The 18224-nt window shown below is 49.3% G+C and overlaps 1 protein-coding gene and 1 long non-coding RNA gene across 2 annotated transcripts in view; both read left to right on the forward strand.

Annotated features, from left to right (window-relative positions):
* LOC140429882 (uncharacterized) overlaps nucleotides 1-1744 on the forward strand; it is a 71312-nt gene extending 69568 nt beyond the window's left edge. Inside the window, exon 4 of the long non-coding RNA XR_011949229.1 lies at nucleotides 819-1744. This is a non-coding gene — a long non-coding RNA (uncharacterized lncRNA). The remainder of the gene's footprint in view (nucleotides 1-818) is intronic.
* A 2313-nt stretch (nucleotides 1745-4057) lies between these two features.
* LOC140429881 (amyloid-beta A4 precursor protein-binding family A member 1-like) overlaps nucleotides 4058-18224 on the forward strand; it is a 132940-nt gene continuing 118773 nt past the window's right edge. Inside the window, exon 1 of the mRNA XM_072517399.1 lies at nucleotides 4058-4155. Coding sequence (XP_072373500.1) covers nucleotides 4118-4155 — 38 coding nt within the window. The 5' untranslated portion in view covers nucleotides 4058-4117. The remainder of the gene's footprint in view (nucleotides 4156-18224) is intronic.

Here is an 18224-nt window from a genome sequence, read left to right on the forward strand (position 1 = left end):
ACCTGTGCCCCTCCGGTTACCAACCCTCCTTCTATCGAGGACAGTCTCTTATTTACTCTTATCGAAGCCTCTCGTGATTTTTGAATATCTCTGTCAAGTCTCCCCGAATCTCCTCTGCGGTTTGGAGATCAATGTCGCGCCTGCTGTTCCTTTTTCATTATCATGCTGTACGGTCGCATGCTGTATGGGTAACTCAGTCTAGCTGCCCAGTGCTTCTTAGCTTGGGTGACGGGTCCGCAGTATTGCTGGACACTGAGATGTGCAGCTTGCTGGCCAAGTACAGTGCAGACCCCCCCCCCACCCCATAATAGTTCAGTCAAATCTCAACCGCAACCCCACAATGCCCGGTGCAGTCAGTGGTGTGTTTTGTGAAGTGCGGTCACTGTTTTAGCGAGCCGGCAGCCAGTTTGGGCACAGCAAGATCCCACAAACAGCAGTGTGGTTAAAAACCTGTTTTTGTGATGCTGGTTGAGGGAACAATCCCGTCCAGGAGGCTGTGGAGAGCTACCCTTCGGAATACCGGCCATGGGATCTTTTACATCCACCCAGAGGTCAGCCGGGGACTCGGTGCAGCACTCCCTCAGTACTGACATTGGTGTGTCAACCTCCTAGATTGTGTCTTCAAACGCCTAACACCTAGGTTACATCAGGTGTGTGTAAAAAAATTACATGGTAATATTTAAGACGAACAGGAACCATCCCCCTGCGGCTGATTTTTTTTTTTTTAAACCCCTCTTAAGAACTGATTTCAGCCAGTTGTTAAAATGAAATGAGAAAATACAATCTGGCATTTGTTTCGTCTTTTTTCACAACCTCAGGATGTCCCAAGGCGCTTTCCAGGTGATGAACTACTTTTTTGAAGTGTAACTACCGTTGCGTCATTGGAAATATGTGTGGCCAAATTCCCCTCCAACTCGATTTTCAAATTTGCTGATGACACCACCGTAGTGGGTCGGATTTCAAACAATGACGAGACAGAGTACAGCAATGAGACAGAGAATCTGGTGAACTGGTGCGACGACAATAATCTCTCCCTCAATGTCAACAAAACGAAGGAGATTGTCACTGACTTCAGGAAGCGTAGTGGAGAACGTGCCCCTGTCTACATCAATGGGAACGAAGTAGAAAGGGTCGAGAGCTTCAAGTTTTTAGGTGTACAGATCACCAACAGCCTGTCCTGGTCCCCCCCATTGCCGACACTATAGTTAAGAAAGCCCACCAACGACTCTACTTTCTCAGAAAACTAAGGAAATTTGGCATGTCAGCTACGACCCTCACCAACTTCTACAGATACACCATAGAAAGCATTCTTTCTGGTTGTATCACAGCTTGGTATGGTTCCTGCTCTGCTCAAGGCCGCAGGAAACTACAAAAGGTTGTGAATGTAGCCCAGTCCATCACGCAAACCAGCCTCCCATCCATCGACTCTGTCTATAATTCCCGCTGCCTCGGAAAGGCAGCCAACATAATTAAGGACCCCACGCACCCCGGACATACTCTCTTCCACCTTCTTCCGTCAGGAAAAAGATACCAAAGTTTGAGGTCATGTACCAACCGACTCAAGAACATCCTCTTCCCTACTGCCATCAGACTTTTGAATGGACCTACCTCGTATTAAGTTGATCTTTTCTCTACACTTTGCTATAACTGTAACATTATATTCTGCAGTCTCTCCTTCCTTCCCTATGTACGGTATGCATTGTTTGTACAGCATGCAAGAAACAACACTTTTCACTGTATACTAATACATGTGACAATAATAAATCAAATCAAATCAAATATGACAGGCAATTTACTCCCTCAATCTAAACCGAGGTGAGGAGCACTTAACCTGCTGATAGTAATTGGCTGAGGAATGAATATTGGGTGGGACACCGAGGAGAATTCCCCCCCCCCCGTTCTTCAAAATAGCAGCGGGGGGGGGGGGAACGTTTATACTCCCTGAGAGGACAGGTGGGGGGCCTCAAATTAGCATCTCACCTTAAAATGGATTAAAAGCTTCCAGATGATGAGGATTGGTCGGCTGCTGTTAATGTAATGAGCACACGGCCAGAATAGTATGAATGCTACAAACTAATTTATTGTGGCAATCCTCTTATGCCTGCAAGCTAACATTACCAAACTTGTCTGAGACACCTTCCATAAAGCTGTCGTCTTAAGAAATATGTTTTACTTGCCTCACGATGCAGTAGATGAGTCAACTTTGCATGTTTAGCGCCATTAAAAATCCCAGATCTAGTGACTCGATCTCTTTCCCTCAGCTTGTTTCATGGCCTGAAGTTCGAGCAAAATCCTGCGGCGCCTCTCGCATGGAAACCCTTCAGATTTTTACCTATCTGAATGAAAATCCCCGCACGGCTTTAAATTCTAGTTTTGTGATGTTATTTCTGAATATTCCCTTTGTATTTGTTTGCCAGCAAAGAGCTATTTTGGCGAATGAATGTTGAGTTGACCCGTAGGCTGCTTTCCCCTTTTGAGGGAGGGGAGGGGTAAGAGAGCTGACTGGTGGTAATTTAACCTGAGAACCGCCACATCTCAGGCGAGGGGCAAGGTCGAGAAGGCGGGACCTTTTCATGCATAACCTTAGCCGGTAACGGGAATCAAACCCGCACTGGCCTCGCACCGCATCACCAACCAACTGTCCAGCCCACAGAGCTAAACAGGAATGGGCGCATACTGGCGCTAAGTGAGTGTTTTACCGATAGGACTCACCTATTTGGAAGTCTGGATTTAGCAATGCAATTTTGGTTCTAATTGCTGACGACCCATCATTTTATTTTTCCTACTGGATTGGATTGGATTTGTTTATTGTCACGTGTACCGAGGTACAGTGAAAAGTATTTTTCTGCGAGCAGCTCAACAGATCATTAAGTACATGGGAAGAAAAGGGAAGAAAAGAAAATACATAATAGGGCAACACAACATATACAATGTAACTACATAAGCACTGGCATCGGATGAAGCATACAGGGTGTAGTGTTAATGAGGTCAGCTCATAAGAGGGTCATTTAGGAGTCTGGTGACAGTGGGGAAGAAGCTGTTTTTGAGTCTGTTCGTGCGAGTTCTCAGACTTCTGTATCTCCTGCCCGATGGAAGAAGTTGGAAGAGTGAGTAAGCCGGGTGGGAGGGATCTTTGATTATACTGCCCGCTTTCCCCAGGCAGCGGGAGGTGTAGATGGAGTCAATGGATGGGAGGCAGGTTCATGTGATGGACTGGGCGTGTTCACGACTCTCTGAAGTTTCTTGCGTTCCTGGGCCGAGCAGTTGCCATACCAGGCTGTGATGCAGCCCGATAGGATGCTTTCTATGGTGCATCTATAAAAGTTGGTAAGGGTTAATGTGGACTGATCAGGTTCTATGAAGGTGAAATTTCCGTGGGGCAATCCATGAGGGCTCCTTGCAGTCGCTTTGAATGAAAGTGTGGAATGGTCACACAGCGGGACCTTGTGGGATGGTTCACAGACTGATGGAGAGGGGGCACAGGTTCTCGATCGTTGCCCTGGAGGAAAAGGTCCATGGAGGAGGAGTGTCCTGTATCTGTAGTTACCACCTTTCCCCTGGTGTCTCCTATGAGGTGACGTAGCATAGCACTAACCTTTTTGGAGAAGTCGCCAAACCTCCCAGAATAACTGTTGGTAGAGTGTTGGCAAAGTCTTGATAAAGTGTGCTAGAAAGACGCCTGATGAGTTTCAAAAGACCCTTTCAAATCTCCAAGGCCTCTGAACGGGAATAGGTGATATACCTGGAAAGCAGCGCTCAAATTCTCCTGCCACCACTAGTTCCTCTCCCCCCCCCCCCCCAGTCAGCTGGCCGCTGTTAGGAGATGGGTATTATGTTCAGTGCTTTCCAACAAACCGATCCATGCAGCTTCCTCGCTGAGCACGAGTGAACAATTTAAGTGGCAGTCAGCTGTTGTTGTTTTTTTTCAAGCTCCGTAATCAAGATGGCGTCTTACGCTAGACACGGGCAAAATGGCTGTTTCAGTCTCACATTCCAGCTAGGCCGCATTGGACGCTGTGCCGCCCCTGAGGTATCCTGGGAAAAATCTCCGCTGATTCTTTAGGGGTCGAGGTCATTGACCCCATCGTGGCTGCCCCTTTCTGCATTTGGTTGACTGATGCTCGAGGACAAGTCGTCACGTCACGTCGCTGTTGTGTAAGTAAGGCCTGTGTGACATTGATTAACAAACTTGGTTCATTTGCAACTAACAGCAAAGCACCTGTCGATTCAGCAGCAGATGGTCCGTGGCACTGGAGAGAACAGTGTGAGGTCCTATCCTCGTACTTTAAGAAGAAATGATTAGACCCCTGAGGTGTTCGTGGGTAGTCTGGAGAACAGTTTGATATTTACTCCAGTCCTGACACCATCTGAATAGAATAAATTTACTTGCATGATGCAGTAAGTTAACTGGTGCAACATATCATTGGACTGACGCGATAAGAAATAGTTTCACCGTGTAAAACAGGGCACATTTTAATGTCTGTAAGACTTTTCCTCTACTACTTTGCAAGGCTCATTACGGATTCAGTTCCTAGTTCTTGCACCATGTTGACCACTGACTATAAATTGAACCGTACCATGCATTTATTGTGAAGATTTTTCACTTTAAAAAAAAAAATATATATATTTATTAAAGTTTTTTAACACAATTTTTCTCCCTTACAAACAATAACCCCCTCCCCCCCGTAACAAAATAACGAGAAATCGGGCAGAGCAAGATATATAGATGGCAAAATGCGAACTTAATCCTCTCCAACTTTATGAACCCAGCCATATCGTTTATCCAGGCCTCCACGCTGGGGGGCTTCGCCTCCTTCCACATTAGCAAGATCCTTCGCCGGGCTACTAGGGACGCAAAGGCCAGAATGCCGGCCTCTTTCGCCTCCTGCACTCCCGGTTCGTCCACTACTCCGAATAGTGCTAGCCCCCCAAGATTTTTCACTGTTGATTATAAAAATGCATATCTTTGTTTTCAAATCGCTCCATGGTCTCGCCCCTGTCTATCTCTGTTACCTCCTCAAGCCCTTTAACCCTTCCACATCTCGGCCCTTGGTACAGTAGCACTGTTGCTTCATGGCGCCAGGGTCCCGGGTTCGATTCCCGCCTTGGGTCACTGTCTGTGCGGAGTCTGCACGTGCTTGTTGGGTGAATTGAACATTCTGGACCCTCTGTGTACCCGAACAAGCGCCAGAGTGTGACGCCTAGGGGATTTTCACAGTAACGTCATTGCAGTGTTGATGTAAGCCTACTTGTGACACTAATGAAGATTATTATTATTAATTCCAGCCTCTTAAGCAACCCCCATTTTAATTCATCTACCATTGGTGGCCATTTCTTGTGTCCTTAGCACTGGAATTCCCTCCCTAAACCGCTCCATCTCTGCCGTCTTATATAAATGCGCGTTACTGTGGCTAAGGAATAAAGGCACTATCTACGGGCATTGGTACAGAGCAAGTTCCTCCTACTCATAGAGGTACTGGAGAGATGGAGAAGTTAAACTGTCGTTGTCATAAAAGAGGAAGGAAGGAAATACAAGTAACGGGGCAACTAGAGGCAGAGGGGTCACAATCCAAGTGTTCGTACTGCACTTTACATGACTTTGTTTAGGCGTGTAATGGGTCCCATAGCACGGTTTGGAGTTTTCCTTGATGTCCTCAGCAACCAATAACACTACCCGAAAAAAACAGACTGATTGATTGACAAGCCCTCTGAGTGAAGAAGTCTCTCCGAACCTCAGTCAGAGATGGCTAACCCTTCATCCTGAGACCGTGGCCAGATTTTCGCAGATGATCCGATTTTGTTTGTCAGTAGTGCGGGACGTGAATTGCACAGCAGGGAAACCCAAATTCAGCCAGGTCAAACAGACCCCATTTTGGCTGTTGCAATGGGCCTTAACCCACAGTGTATAACTGTCATGAACTAAGGTTTTAAATAAGAATTCTCGCTCTTCAAACAAAAAAAAAAGACTGAAGTTTTTAGTAGGTGTTTAAAAAAACCTCGGCTGGACTGCTTTGATTGACAGGCCATCTGCTGCAGGTTTTTTAAAAAATTAGCATCTACTCATGCACTTTCAATTGAGGTCTTTGTTGGCATTTCCCCAAGGACTACTGTGTCATTACGAAATGAAATGAAAATCGCTTATTGTCACAATTAGGCTTCAAATGAAGTTACTGTGAAAAGTCCCTAGTCGCCACATTCCGGCGCCTGTTCGGGGAGGTTGGTACAGGAATTGAACCGTGCTGCTGGCCTGCCTTGGTCTGCCAGCGATTTAGCCCTGTGCTAAACCAGCCCCTTATGAATGCTTGGCTGAGTTTCAGATCTCGGCAGGGAGTGCTGCGTTTTCAATTTGGTGGACAGCTTAAAGAGGCTATTAAAGAATTGGTATCTTGCATGTAGGGGTCTGAATAGACGTTTGTTTTTATAAGGGATCAACCACTTAAGGTTTAAAACCTTTGAATGGATTTTATGAATGGGAAATTTTTGTCACTGTCAATTGAGTATAGGGGTGAGGTAGCGCAGACTGTCCCGCCCTGTGTGTTCAGGGTACTTTATACAGAGATGGGCCTGGTGAGTCAAGAAATGCCAAAGTGGCCGTTCTCCTAGTTCTAGACTATACAGCCAAGGGAAACAGCCTCTCCATCTCCATTCTGTCAAGGTCCCTAAGAACCTTTTTTTTTTTCTCTCAATTAGATCACCTCTCATTCTTCTCGACTCTTGGAGAAAGATTTTCCTAATTTGTTACTCTTCTTTATTTCAAAGGTATTTTTTTGTTGGCTTCTGTTCTGGTTTAATTGGATCGGTAGATTTTTTTAATGGAACAATGGGCAACCTTCAGTATAAATATAAATGATGAATTCTCGCTCGTTGACATGTGTCAGAATTCACTTGAGAAATGCCTCAGCATTCAATTCAGATGGCAAGATTTATTTATATGAATTTCACCATCGTGTAAGGTCAGTTTCGCTGTGTTGGTGTTAAAAATGGATTCTTAGCATGCAGGAGAGCAGACCGAGAATGTGTTTGCAATCCACACCGAGACCGTAGCTTTAACAAAAGGCATTTGAAATTCCAGTCGATTGCTGAAAGGTTGGCACAAAAAGATTCCATGTTTTAAGAGTTCTACTGTAATAAACAGACTAAAAGAACTATCGATGAAACGCTGCTTTGACAAGCAACTTACACTTTAAATTACAGAACCACAGAGGGCGGCACAGTTGTTAGCACTGTTGTTTCACAGCGCATGGGGCCCTGGTTTGATTCCCTACTTGGGTCACTGTCTGTGCGGAGTCTGCACGTTCTCCCCGTGTCTGCGTGGGTTTCCCTCCGGGTGCTCCGATTTCCTCCCACAAGTCCAGAAAGATGTGCTTTATCATAGAATCTTACAGTGCAGAAGGAGGCCATTCGGCCCATCGAGTCTGCACCGGCTCTTGAAAAGGGCACCCTACCCAAGGTCAACACCTACACCTTATCCCCATAACCCAGTAACCCCACCCAACACTAAGGGCAATTTTGGACACGAAGGGCAATTTATCATGGCCAATCCACCTAACCTGCACATCTTTGGACTGTGGGAGGAAACCGGAGCACCCGGAGGAAACCCACGCACACACGGGGAGGATGTGCAGACTCAGCACAGACAGTGACCCAAGCCGGAATCGAACCTGGGACTCTGGAGCTGTGAAGCAATTGTGCTATCCACAATGCTACCGAGCTTGTGAGGGTACAATCAGATTGGCCGTGATCTTATTGAATGGAGGAGCAGGCTCGAGGGGCCGAGTGGCCTCCTCCTGTTATCAATTCATATTTGTTTGTACGCTGATGGCATCTTGTCCCAGTTTCCCCCATGAGTGGGAACGTCTTATTAATTGTTCTAAGATGTCATCTTATTGAATCTCTGAAATTTAACACTGTTCAAGTTTGTAAGTTTTCTTACTACGTGGAAACTTCAGATGGAGGGGGAGAGGGGAAAGAATGTCGAGCCTGAACTTTCAAATGTTATCAAACTTTACTGAACACTTCAACAGCTTCAAAGACTTTGCACGCTTTGAAGTGCCATTAGTTATGTTGGTTCAACATCAAACTTGGCAGAGATTTTCCTTTTTGCGCACATGCAAAGAGTCAGGAGCTGAATGCCCAGTTCTTGGGTGGCATTGATTGGAGGAGGGATGTTGGCATGGATTCCAGGAGCCTTTGTGCTCCTCCTCATCGAGACCCTTGGGATCTTCCACTCGTACTGCAGGGCGGCAGGGTAGCACAGTGGTTAGCACTGTTGCTTCACAGCGCCAGGGTCCCGGGTTCGATTCCCGGCTTGGGTCGCTGTCTGTGCGGAGTCTGCACGTTCTCCCGTGTCGGCGTGGGTTTCCTCCGGGTGCTCCACTTTCCTCCCACAAAATTGTGCAGGTTAGGTGGATTGGACATTCTGAATTCTCCCTCCGTGTACCGAACAGGCGCCGGAGTGTGGCGACTAGGGGCTTTTCACAGTAACCTCATTGCAGTGTTAATGTGAGCCAACTGGTGACAATAATAAAGATTATTATTATTAGAATTGCCCTCGAGAAGGTGGTGGTGAGCTGCCTTCTTGAACCGCTGCAGTCCAGGTGGTGCAGGTACTCCCACTGTGCTGCTCGGGAGGGAGTTCCAGGATTTTGACCCAGCGACAGTGAAGGAACGGCCAATGTGTTCCCGAGTCAGGGTGGCGTGCGGTTTGGAGGGGATCTTGCAGGTGGTGGTGTTCCCATGGGGGCACTGCTGCTCCTTGTCCTTCTAGAGGGTAGGTGCGTTTGGAAGGTGCTGAAGAAGGAAACTGGGTGAGTTACAGAAATGCTCCTTGTGGATGGCATACATGGCAGCTAATGGTGGAGGGGGTGAATGTTTTAGGAGGTGGATGGGGTGCCAGTCAAACGGGGCTGTTTTGCCTTGGCTGGCGTCAAGCTTCTTGAGTTTTATTGCAGCTGCACTTATCATATTTTCTGGTTATTGCTGTTTGAAGGGTAATGAAGACCGAAGTCTCTAATAAAGAGCTTACGTATTTCACACACATCTCCCACCTGAGGGATATCAGTTAAAGCATTAAAACCCTGATATGAAAAGCACTACACGATGATGCTGATTTAAACTCATTAAGGTCCCTGGCTGCCCATTCGCTCCAGCAGAGTGTGATATCGAAGCCTGTTCTAGAGGATTCAGCCACAAAGGAACAAGACTCGCAATGTGCAATTTAAAATCCAAGTCAGCTGGCAAAAGCATCAGAAGGGAAATGAGGAGAATATCTTTCTGGGGTAAGCTGCTGTGATCTGGGATGTGCTGCCTGACAGGACAGTGGAGGTAGTAACTTTCAAAAGGAGATTGGTGAAGGGGGAGAAATGTGCAGGGTTTTGAGTAAAGAGCAGGGGAGTGAGATTCATTGGGATAGCTCGACATGATGGGCCGAATGGCAGCCCTCTCGGCTGGGATCTCTGTGATACTAGGTGCATTAGAGTGAGGAAAATTATCAGATTGCAAATCTGCCAAGTTTCAAATTATAAAAGATCACTTTTTAATATTTCTGGGCGGCACGGTCGCACAGCGGTTAGCACTGTTGCTTCACAGCGCCAGGGTCCCAGGTTCGATTCCCGGCTTGGGTCACTGTCTGTGCGGAGTCTGCACGTTCTCCCCGTGTCTGCGTGGGTTTCCTCCGGGTGCTCCGGCTTCCTCCCACGAGTCCTGGAAGACGTGCTTGTTAGGTAATGTGGACATTCTGAATTCTCCCTCAGTGTACCCGAACAGGCGCCGGAATGTGACGACTAGGGGCTTTTCACAGTAACTCATTGCAGTGTTAATGTAAGCCTACTTGTAACAATAATAAAGATCATTATTATCATTGATGTTGATTTAGGAAGCTGGACAAATGCGCTTTACAGCCCTCTTAGAACTGACTTCGGAATGATTATGCTCATTAAGTTAAGTTACCACGTAAAAGTAATGGCAAACTGTTGTCAGGAATAACCTTGACGTGTTTCTGGACAAGGCGAACCTTATCGATACCAATCAACGCAGTTTTTTATAACATCAATTTTCATTTGATTCGGCATCTTTAACTCAGTAAAACCCCTCGAGGTGCTGCATGGAGGGGTTTGCCGCACTGAATCACATAAGGAGATGTCGGATAAGCCGTGAAACGCTCAGTGGAAAATTTTAAGGAGTGTCTTAAAGGAGGAGGGAGGGGGAGGGAAGAGGTCTGGATGGGGGGGGGGAATGAATTTCAGAGCTCTTGGGGCCACATGGTTATGAACACCAACGGTGGATTGATTAAAGTCCGCCGATGTGCCAGGGGCCAGAATAGGTGGAGCACGGAGATCTTGTCAAAGGAAGAAAAAGATGAGAGCGTTTAACAATCGCAGTCAGGCTGACGGTAGCCTGCGTGATTCACAGCCACACGGGAGGCCTGTGACCTGCCTCCAGTACAAATGGCTGCCATGCCCGCTGAGGACGTCTGCATAATTTCACAACTCTGTGACAAAACAGAAATGTTATTTAAAAATAGCACGCTCGGAATATGTTTTCCGTCTTTACACTGTGCAGGTGTCGGGTAAACATAGGTTTTAATAAGGATCATTTCAACATAATTTGAAGTTGATTTCCAGGCCTTGCCATCACTGAGGAAGAAAATGCACGGTGGGGGGGGGGGGGGGGGGGGGGGGAGGTGAACGTGATGTGTCTCCACCCCCCCCCCCCAACCCAAGTGGTCAATTGATGCGGTGATTTAAACAATCTCTCGGCTTGTAACAATTCCGATGGTGCTTTCCACCACCTCGGACCATCTGAAGGCCTTTCAGCCAATGAAGGACGATGGGCAGATGGTGGCATGGTGCAAATGTCCCCGGGCGTGTAATCCAGACGGCCAAACTAATGGGTTCAAATCTCACCACGGCAGCTGGTGGAATTTCAATTCAATTAATAAATCTGGAACTGAAGAGCCGGTCTCTGCAATGGCGACCATGACAACTACCTGTCATGATATTCAGATAAACATCATGGTGCAAACATACATACACACTGATGGACAGATCAAAGGACCAATCAATACACACACACAACATCACAGCCAATCACAGGCAAGAGCATACACACTATAAAACGGGGAACACGACACTTCCCGCTCATTCCAGCAGGAGACAGCTCAGGCACAGAGCTCACAGCAAGCCACTCAGACATTCGCCATGTGCTGAGTGCTTCTCCAAGATAGTGTTAGGGCTGGGTCCACAGGTTAGAGGGTAGTGAACGAACCACAGTAACCAGTTTACAGATGTTGTTATTGTTAGTAATAAAACTGAGTTGTACCATCCGCAACCGTGTTGGTTCGTCTGTGTAGCAGAGCACCCAACACGACACTACCGTCGTTGTTGTAAAACCCACCTGTTCACTAATGTCCTTCAGGGCGGGAAATCTACCGTCCTTACCCGGGTCTGGCCTACACGTGACTCCAGGCCCACAGCAATGTGGTTGACTCTTAGATGCCCTTTGAAATGTTCAGTTCAAGGGCAATTAAGGATGTTGACTTTGTCAGCGAAGCCCACATCCCAGGAAGGAACAATGATAATGCATGCCATTTTAATCGCAGCATAATTGCTGGCCAGTTCCTAAACTCTGGGATTCCCTCCCTAAACCTCTCCTCCTCTTCCTACTTCTCGAAGGACACTGCTTAATACCTATCATTTTGACTACCTGACCTAATATCTCTTTGTGGCTTGGTGTCAAACTGTGTCTGATATTCACGCCACTGGGAGACTTTACTGTACAGGTGCTATATAAATGCAAGTTATGGTTGCAGCTGGCAAGCATGTAAAGTTGGCTGCTGAGCTTTGGGGTTGTGCTTGGTGTGTCGTATCTTTTGCTGTATCGTTCTGGTGAAGTCTTACCCTGCTTCATGCAGTTTTTCAGGATTGTGCTGTCACCCGCTTGTCCCACACACAGAGACTAACTCGAACGTACACTGTCAATGGAGTGTCGTTTTGAGCAGTTTCCCCGTACAGATGGCCGCAGTGATGGTGTCACAAAATAAGATTCCAGCCTTGAGACCTCAACCAGATAGAGTTGGCCGAGTGGACTTTACCTACAGATGTGAATGACCTCTCCGGCTGGGGAAGGATAAGGGTGCGAGATGGGACGGGAATAACCCCCGTTTCCAGGTGAAAGAGTTGGAAGAGATCCTGTTTATGAAGTCAAATTATCGTGGAAGCTGAAAATCTGAACGAAACAGCAGTAGACCATTTACTGTTTGGCTTTGAGATAATTGTCGTTCAGTCTGATTTCTCGGCACTGGGTTTCGTTCAGTGTATCAGGCGGGAATCCCGGATGATCAGAAGCTTCCTCATTGCCGGGTTGTAATTCCTAGGGGAGGCACTTTGATTAAAGATGCCAATGAACATTTTATAAAAAGTGTTGTTGAGCTTCAGTACCTCGGATATCTTTGAAACTATGATGATGTGACTATCACAGAAACGTGGTTAAAGGAAGGGCAGGATTGGCAGCTGAACGTTGGAGGATACAGATGCTTCAGGAGAGATAGAGGGGGATTTAAAAGGGGGTGGGGGAGTAGCATTACTAGTTAAGGAGAATATTATAGTCGTACTGCGGGAGGACACCTCGGAGGGCTCACACAATGAGGCAATCTGGGTAGAGCTCAGGAACAGGAAGGGGGCAATCACAATGTTGGTGGTTTGTTACAGGCCCCCAACTGTCAGTGATAGAGGAGCAGATAGGTAGAGAGATTTTGGATAGGTAACAGGGTTGTTGTGGTCGGGGATTTTAACTTCCATATATTGACTGGGACTCACTTAGTGCTAGGGGCTTGGATGGGGCAAGTTTGTGAGGTGTATCCAGGAAGGCCTCTTGATGCAATATGTAGACAGTCCAACTAGGGAAGGGCAGTACTGGACTGGTATTGGGGAATAAGCCTGGGACAGGTGGTTGAGGAGGAGTTGGGGGGGCGGTGTTGAGGGCCGGAGTGTGGAGGGAAGTCTTGTAGAGGGTGAATGTTTCCTCGCCGTGAGCGAGGGTTAAACCTCGTCCAATTTAAGGTGGTGCATCGGGCCCGTGTGACGGTATCCAGGACGAGCCGTTCCTCTCGGGGGTGGGGGAGAGGATAGGTGTGGGGGGGGGGAATAGGTGTGGGGGACGGGGAGGATTGGTGTGGGAGGGGGGGAAGGATAGGTGTGGGGGGAGGATAGGTGTGGGGGGGGAGGGGATAGGTGGGGGGGAGGGGATAGGTGTGGGGGGAGGGGAGCTAGGTGTGGGGGAGGGGGAGCTAGGTGTGGGGGGAGGGGGAGCTAGGTGTGGGGGGAGGGGGGAGCTAGTGTGGGGGAGGATAGTGTGGGTGGGGGAAGGGGGGATAGGTGTGGGGGAAGGGGGGGGATAGGTGTGGGGGAAGGGGGGGATAGGTGTGGGGGAAGGGGGGGATAGGTGTGGGGGAAGGGGGGGATAGGTGTGGGGGAAGGGGAGGATAGGTGTGGGGGAAGGGGGGGATAGGTGTGGGGGAAGGGGGGGGATAGGTGTGGGGGAAGGGGGGGGGATAGGTGTGGGGGAAGGGGGGGGATAGGCGTGGGGGAAGGGGGGGATAGGTGTGGGGGAAGGGGGGGATAGGTGTGGGGAAGGGGGGAGGATAGGTGTGGGGGAAGGGGGGGAGGATAGGTGTGGGGGAAGGGGGGAGGATAGGTGTGTGGGGGGGATAGGTGGGGGAGGGGGAGGATAGGTGTGGGGGGTGGGGAGGATAGGTGTGTGGGGGGGATAGGTGGGGGAGGGGGAGGATAGGTGTGGGGGGTGGTGAGGATAGGTTTGGGGGGTGGTGAGGATAGGTTTGGGGGGTGGTGAGGATAGGTTTGGGGGGGGTGAGGATAGGTGTGGGGGGGTGGTGAGGATAGGTGGCGGGGTGAGGATAGGTGGGGGGGGTGAGGGTAGGTGTGGGGGGGTGAGGGTAGGTGTGGGGGGGTGAGGATAGGTGTGGGGGAGGGGGAGCTAGGTGTGGGGAGGGGGGATAGGTGTGGGGGGAGGGGGGATAGATGTGGGGGGAGGGGGATAGGTGTGGGGGGGTGTGAGGATAGGTGTGGGGGGGGTGAGGATAGGTGTGGGGGGGTGAGGATAGGTGTGGGGGGGGTGAGGATAGGTGTGTGTGTGGGGGGGGTGAGGATAGGTGTGGGGGGAGGGGGGATAGGTGGGGGGGGGTGAGGATAGGTGTGGGTGGGGGGGTGAGGATAGGTGTGGGTGGGGGGGTGAGGGTAGGTGTGGGGGGGATGGCCGGCGAACCACGTGTACGTGTTCTGATTGTGTCCAAGTTTGAGGCAGTTGTGGGGGGGATTTTCGGATGAAATGCCTTGGATTCCGGGGGGGGGGGAGGTGGTCCGGAGGTGGGGGGAGTCCAGGTGGGGAGGGAGGCCGACGTCTTGGCCTTTGCCTCGCTGACAGCCCGGCCACGGACCCGGTTGGGTTGTGTGGTCTCGGAGCGGGCGATCGGAATTCCTGCACCTGGAAAAGGTGGAGGAGGAGTTGGAAGCTGTTTATTGACTTCTTCAAGGAGTATTCAGTCATTGGGGGGGGGGGGGGGGATTTGTTTTGCTTTGTTTGTTTGGGGGGGGGGGTTGGCTGAAAAAGGGAGGCATGCTCTGGGGTGACGGGGAAGGGGGGGGGGGGGGGGAAGGCGGGGGCGACGCCGGGATGGGTGGGTTGTTGGGTATCTCTTCCACGGTTGTTTTTTTTTTGTGATTTTGTACCGATGAAAAATGCCTTCAATAAAATGTTGTTCAAAAAAAAAATAAGCAGCCGCGTCAGCGCGGGACTGGAGTCCGGGTCAGGCAGCCGAGTTCCACCTCTGAGGACATGTGTGTGTAAAAGGACGGGGGTTTGACACGAACCCGATAGCGACACGGTCCTCGTTACTGACACCAGCCAGTTATTTAATTCATTGAAATTAAGTCAGCCAAACGCTGTGGTGGGATTTGAACTCTCAGCTTTGGGTCACAACGCTGACATGTACTGGTTAATGACTTCAAAGGAAACAATTAAAGCGTCCCTGTTTTGCGCAGCGCTTGTTAAACCTTTGTCAATTGTACTGGCGAGGCGAATATGGGAGTGCTGCCTAATGCAGACAGCCTGTGTGCCCATGGATCAAGGATGTGTGTGTGTGTGTGGTGGGGGGGGGGGGGGGGGGGGGGGGTGCAAACGGTGCTGCAAGCATTGAACATTCATCAGGGTAACAGCAGGAGCGAGTGACAATTATTTTACATTAGAGACAGCCCGTGACACGGATTGGTAGCTGCAATAGTCTCTTCAGAAACTGGGACTCCCATCAGATGCAGAGGAGCTGTGAAGGTCACCTCTGCCTGATGTTTCTTGAGGGGTGGTTTTATAGACACAATTAATTTTGGTTGCGTCTTTGGGGTGGGGTGGGGGGGTGCTCCATAACGTAGTGCTGCCTGTATTAAATACGCAAGCCTGCAATACCGGTTGGAGGGGCCAGTGGGGTAGCTGGAAAGTGGATTGCGGTTCAGGTCCCACGGTTGCAATTTGTGAAATTACATTTTTAAAAACCGTCTGCTCGTTTTTTTGGGGGGGGGGGATGGTGGCAGGGAAGAAACGGCCACCTGGGCTGAACCCGAAAGGGGATTCAGATCATCTGTCGCGGCCCCGCAGTCTACTCCATAGGTGGCTCCACATTCACAAAATATGATTATCTCTAAATGCCCTTGAGGCAGTTAAGATTGAAAGATAGGTTTCTATTTATACAGCACCAATTCGTGATCAAGGCATTTTACACCCAATAAATTATTTTGATGTGTAGTCACTGTAGGAAACACAGCAGCCAATTCGCGCACAGGAGGATCCCGCAAACCCCAATGCACTGACGGCTCGGATAATCTGTTTTCAGTATTTGGATTGAGGGATGAATATCCAGCAGGGCTCCAGGGAGAACCCCACTGCTGCTCTTCACCATAGTGGCCACGGGATCTCCCGCGCCTGCCCGGGGAGGGCAGATTCAGCCTAATGTCACGTCTGAAAAACTGCACTGCTGACTGTGTAGCACTCCCTCAGTGCTACATGGGGGAGTATCAGCCTACATTGTGTGCTCAGAGCTGCAGAGTGGGGCTTGAAGCTACGACCTTTTGACTCCGATACGGGCGCTATCCACTGAGGCACTCTCAATTTTTACAATTAAAGACTAGTTAATTAATCAGAAACAATTCGCCTGATTCAGTCCCTGGTAATACATCCTTAACCGATAACTGCCCTCGGGGAACTCCAAGATGCATTTATTTGAAATAGTATTAAGGTTAGTGTTTAAATAAAGATCATGATTAGTATTTTGTTCTGTTTTTCTCCGTAGTTTCTTTCCATATTTTTGATCAAATATCTTGGCCGGGATTCTCCGAGCCCGCGACGGGTCGGAGAATCGCCGGGGGCGCGGGAAATGCCCGTCACGCCGCTCTGAGGCCGGGCAATCGTGCCCACGCGGTCGCCATGGCACCAGTCAGGGGGTGCTGAAATAGGCCCCTGCGGCGATTCTCCGCGGGCAACAGGCCAAACTCCCGCCGGCGTGGTTCAAACTTGGTACCACCCAGTGGGGAGCTCGGACCCGCGGCCGCTGTGGACGTCCTGGTTGGGGGGTGTGGGGGGATCTAACTCTGGGGGGGGGGTGGATGCACTGGGTCCAGGCCCACAGGCGGCCGCGATCTGGAGGGGGCCTGCCTCCTTCTGCGCGGGCCCGCTGTTAGGTCCCTCACATGTTGCTCCGCGCCGGCGTGGAGACGGCAACCAGGCCTTGAGCACTCCAGCGCGGCGTGCTAGCACCCTAAAAAACGGTGAATTGCTGGTCAGGGGGCCCGTTGACGCCGGCGTACACCACTCCGGTGTTTATGCCGGCGCCAACACTTGCCGGGATTCCGGAGAATCACGGATCTTGTGTTTGAGCATTTTGGGTTGTATGTAGAGGGAAAGTGAGGGTGAATTCTGGAAATATTGAAATAAAAGCAGAGATGACGACCGAACATTTTGACATAACCTGCCCAAGATTGCCATGAAAGTCAGAAAGGAGAGATGATTAAGCGTTCAGACTCCACCCACCAGCCAGGTCCCTGGAAACTGTCCGAGTCCACCCATTCACAAGGTCACATTTGACCCGAGATGGGTTTCCAATCACACACAGCTGCTGCAGCACCAAGTCCATCGATTTCCACCTCCATAATATTGCCTCTTTCTACCCCGACCCCAACGCGGCTGGTGCTGATAACCCAACCTCAACACCCCCCCCCCCCCCACCCAGTATTTGTAACCTCAAGATTTGACTATTCTGACGCACTTCGAGCTGATCCCCCATCTTCTGTAATTTTGAACTCATCAGAAACCTTGTTCCCCTTATTCTGACTTGTATCAACTTGTCGAAAGATGTGGCATTAGGTGGGTGTAACGTTTTCTGCACGCATGGATGGCGAGGTCTTTGTAGTTGAAGTGCTCAGAGAACATGCGGCTTTGTAAATGAACAAAACGTTTTTAATTAACTAAATCACTAAACTGTTTCTACGATGTAAGATTGCAGTTGGATATTACGGCTAAATACAAATAACTATGGTTAACTCTTATTAATCAATATTGACTCAGGAGCTGCTCGATATGCCTCTTGCTTGTTGTCCAGATTCTGTGTCTGTGTGCTGTCCAGGATATTACCTCCTATCTCCATGAGGCCTGTCTTCTAGTGACCAACTCCTGTCACCACTCACCTGTGGTCGGATGCTAGAATCTCAGCCTATGCATACGGCACCTATCCTAACTTACAGTTCGGCTATTACATTTTATACACAAATGATATTCTACATATCATTACAGTGGGGCTATGGAGTTTTAAAAAAAATAGTTTGTTCATGGGATGTGGGTATTGCTGGCCGGGCAAGCATTTATTGCCCATCCCTGAGCCAACCCACTTGGCTGTGGGCCTGGAGTCACTTGTCGGTCAGACTGGGTAAGGATATCCGATTCCCTTCCCTAAAGGACATTAATGAACCAGTTGGATTTTTACAATAATTGACAATGGGTAAAGATGGTCATCTTTAGACCCTCAATGCCAGATTTTTACTGAATTCAAACTTCACTACCTGCTATGGTGGGATTCGAACCGGGGTTCCCAGAGCATTACCCTGGGTCTCTGGACGACTAGTCCAGTGACAATGCCACTAGGCCACTGCCTCCCCTTGGTTACAGAG

Source organism: Scyliorhinus torazame, chromosome 9, assembly GCF_047496885.1.
Source record: "Scyliorhinus torazame isolate Kashiwa2021f chromosome 9, sScyTor2.1, whole genome shotgun sequence".
In the NCBI taxonomy this organism is placed as follows: domain Eukaryota; kingdom Metazoa; phylum Chordata; class Chondrichthyes; order Carcharhiniformes; family Scyliorhinidae; genus Scyliorhinus; species Scyliorhinus torazame.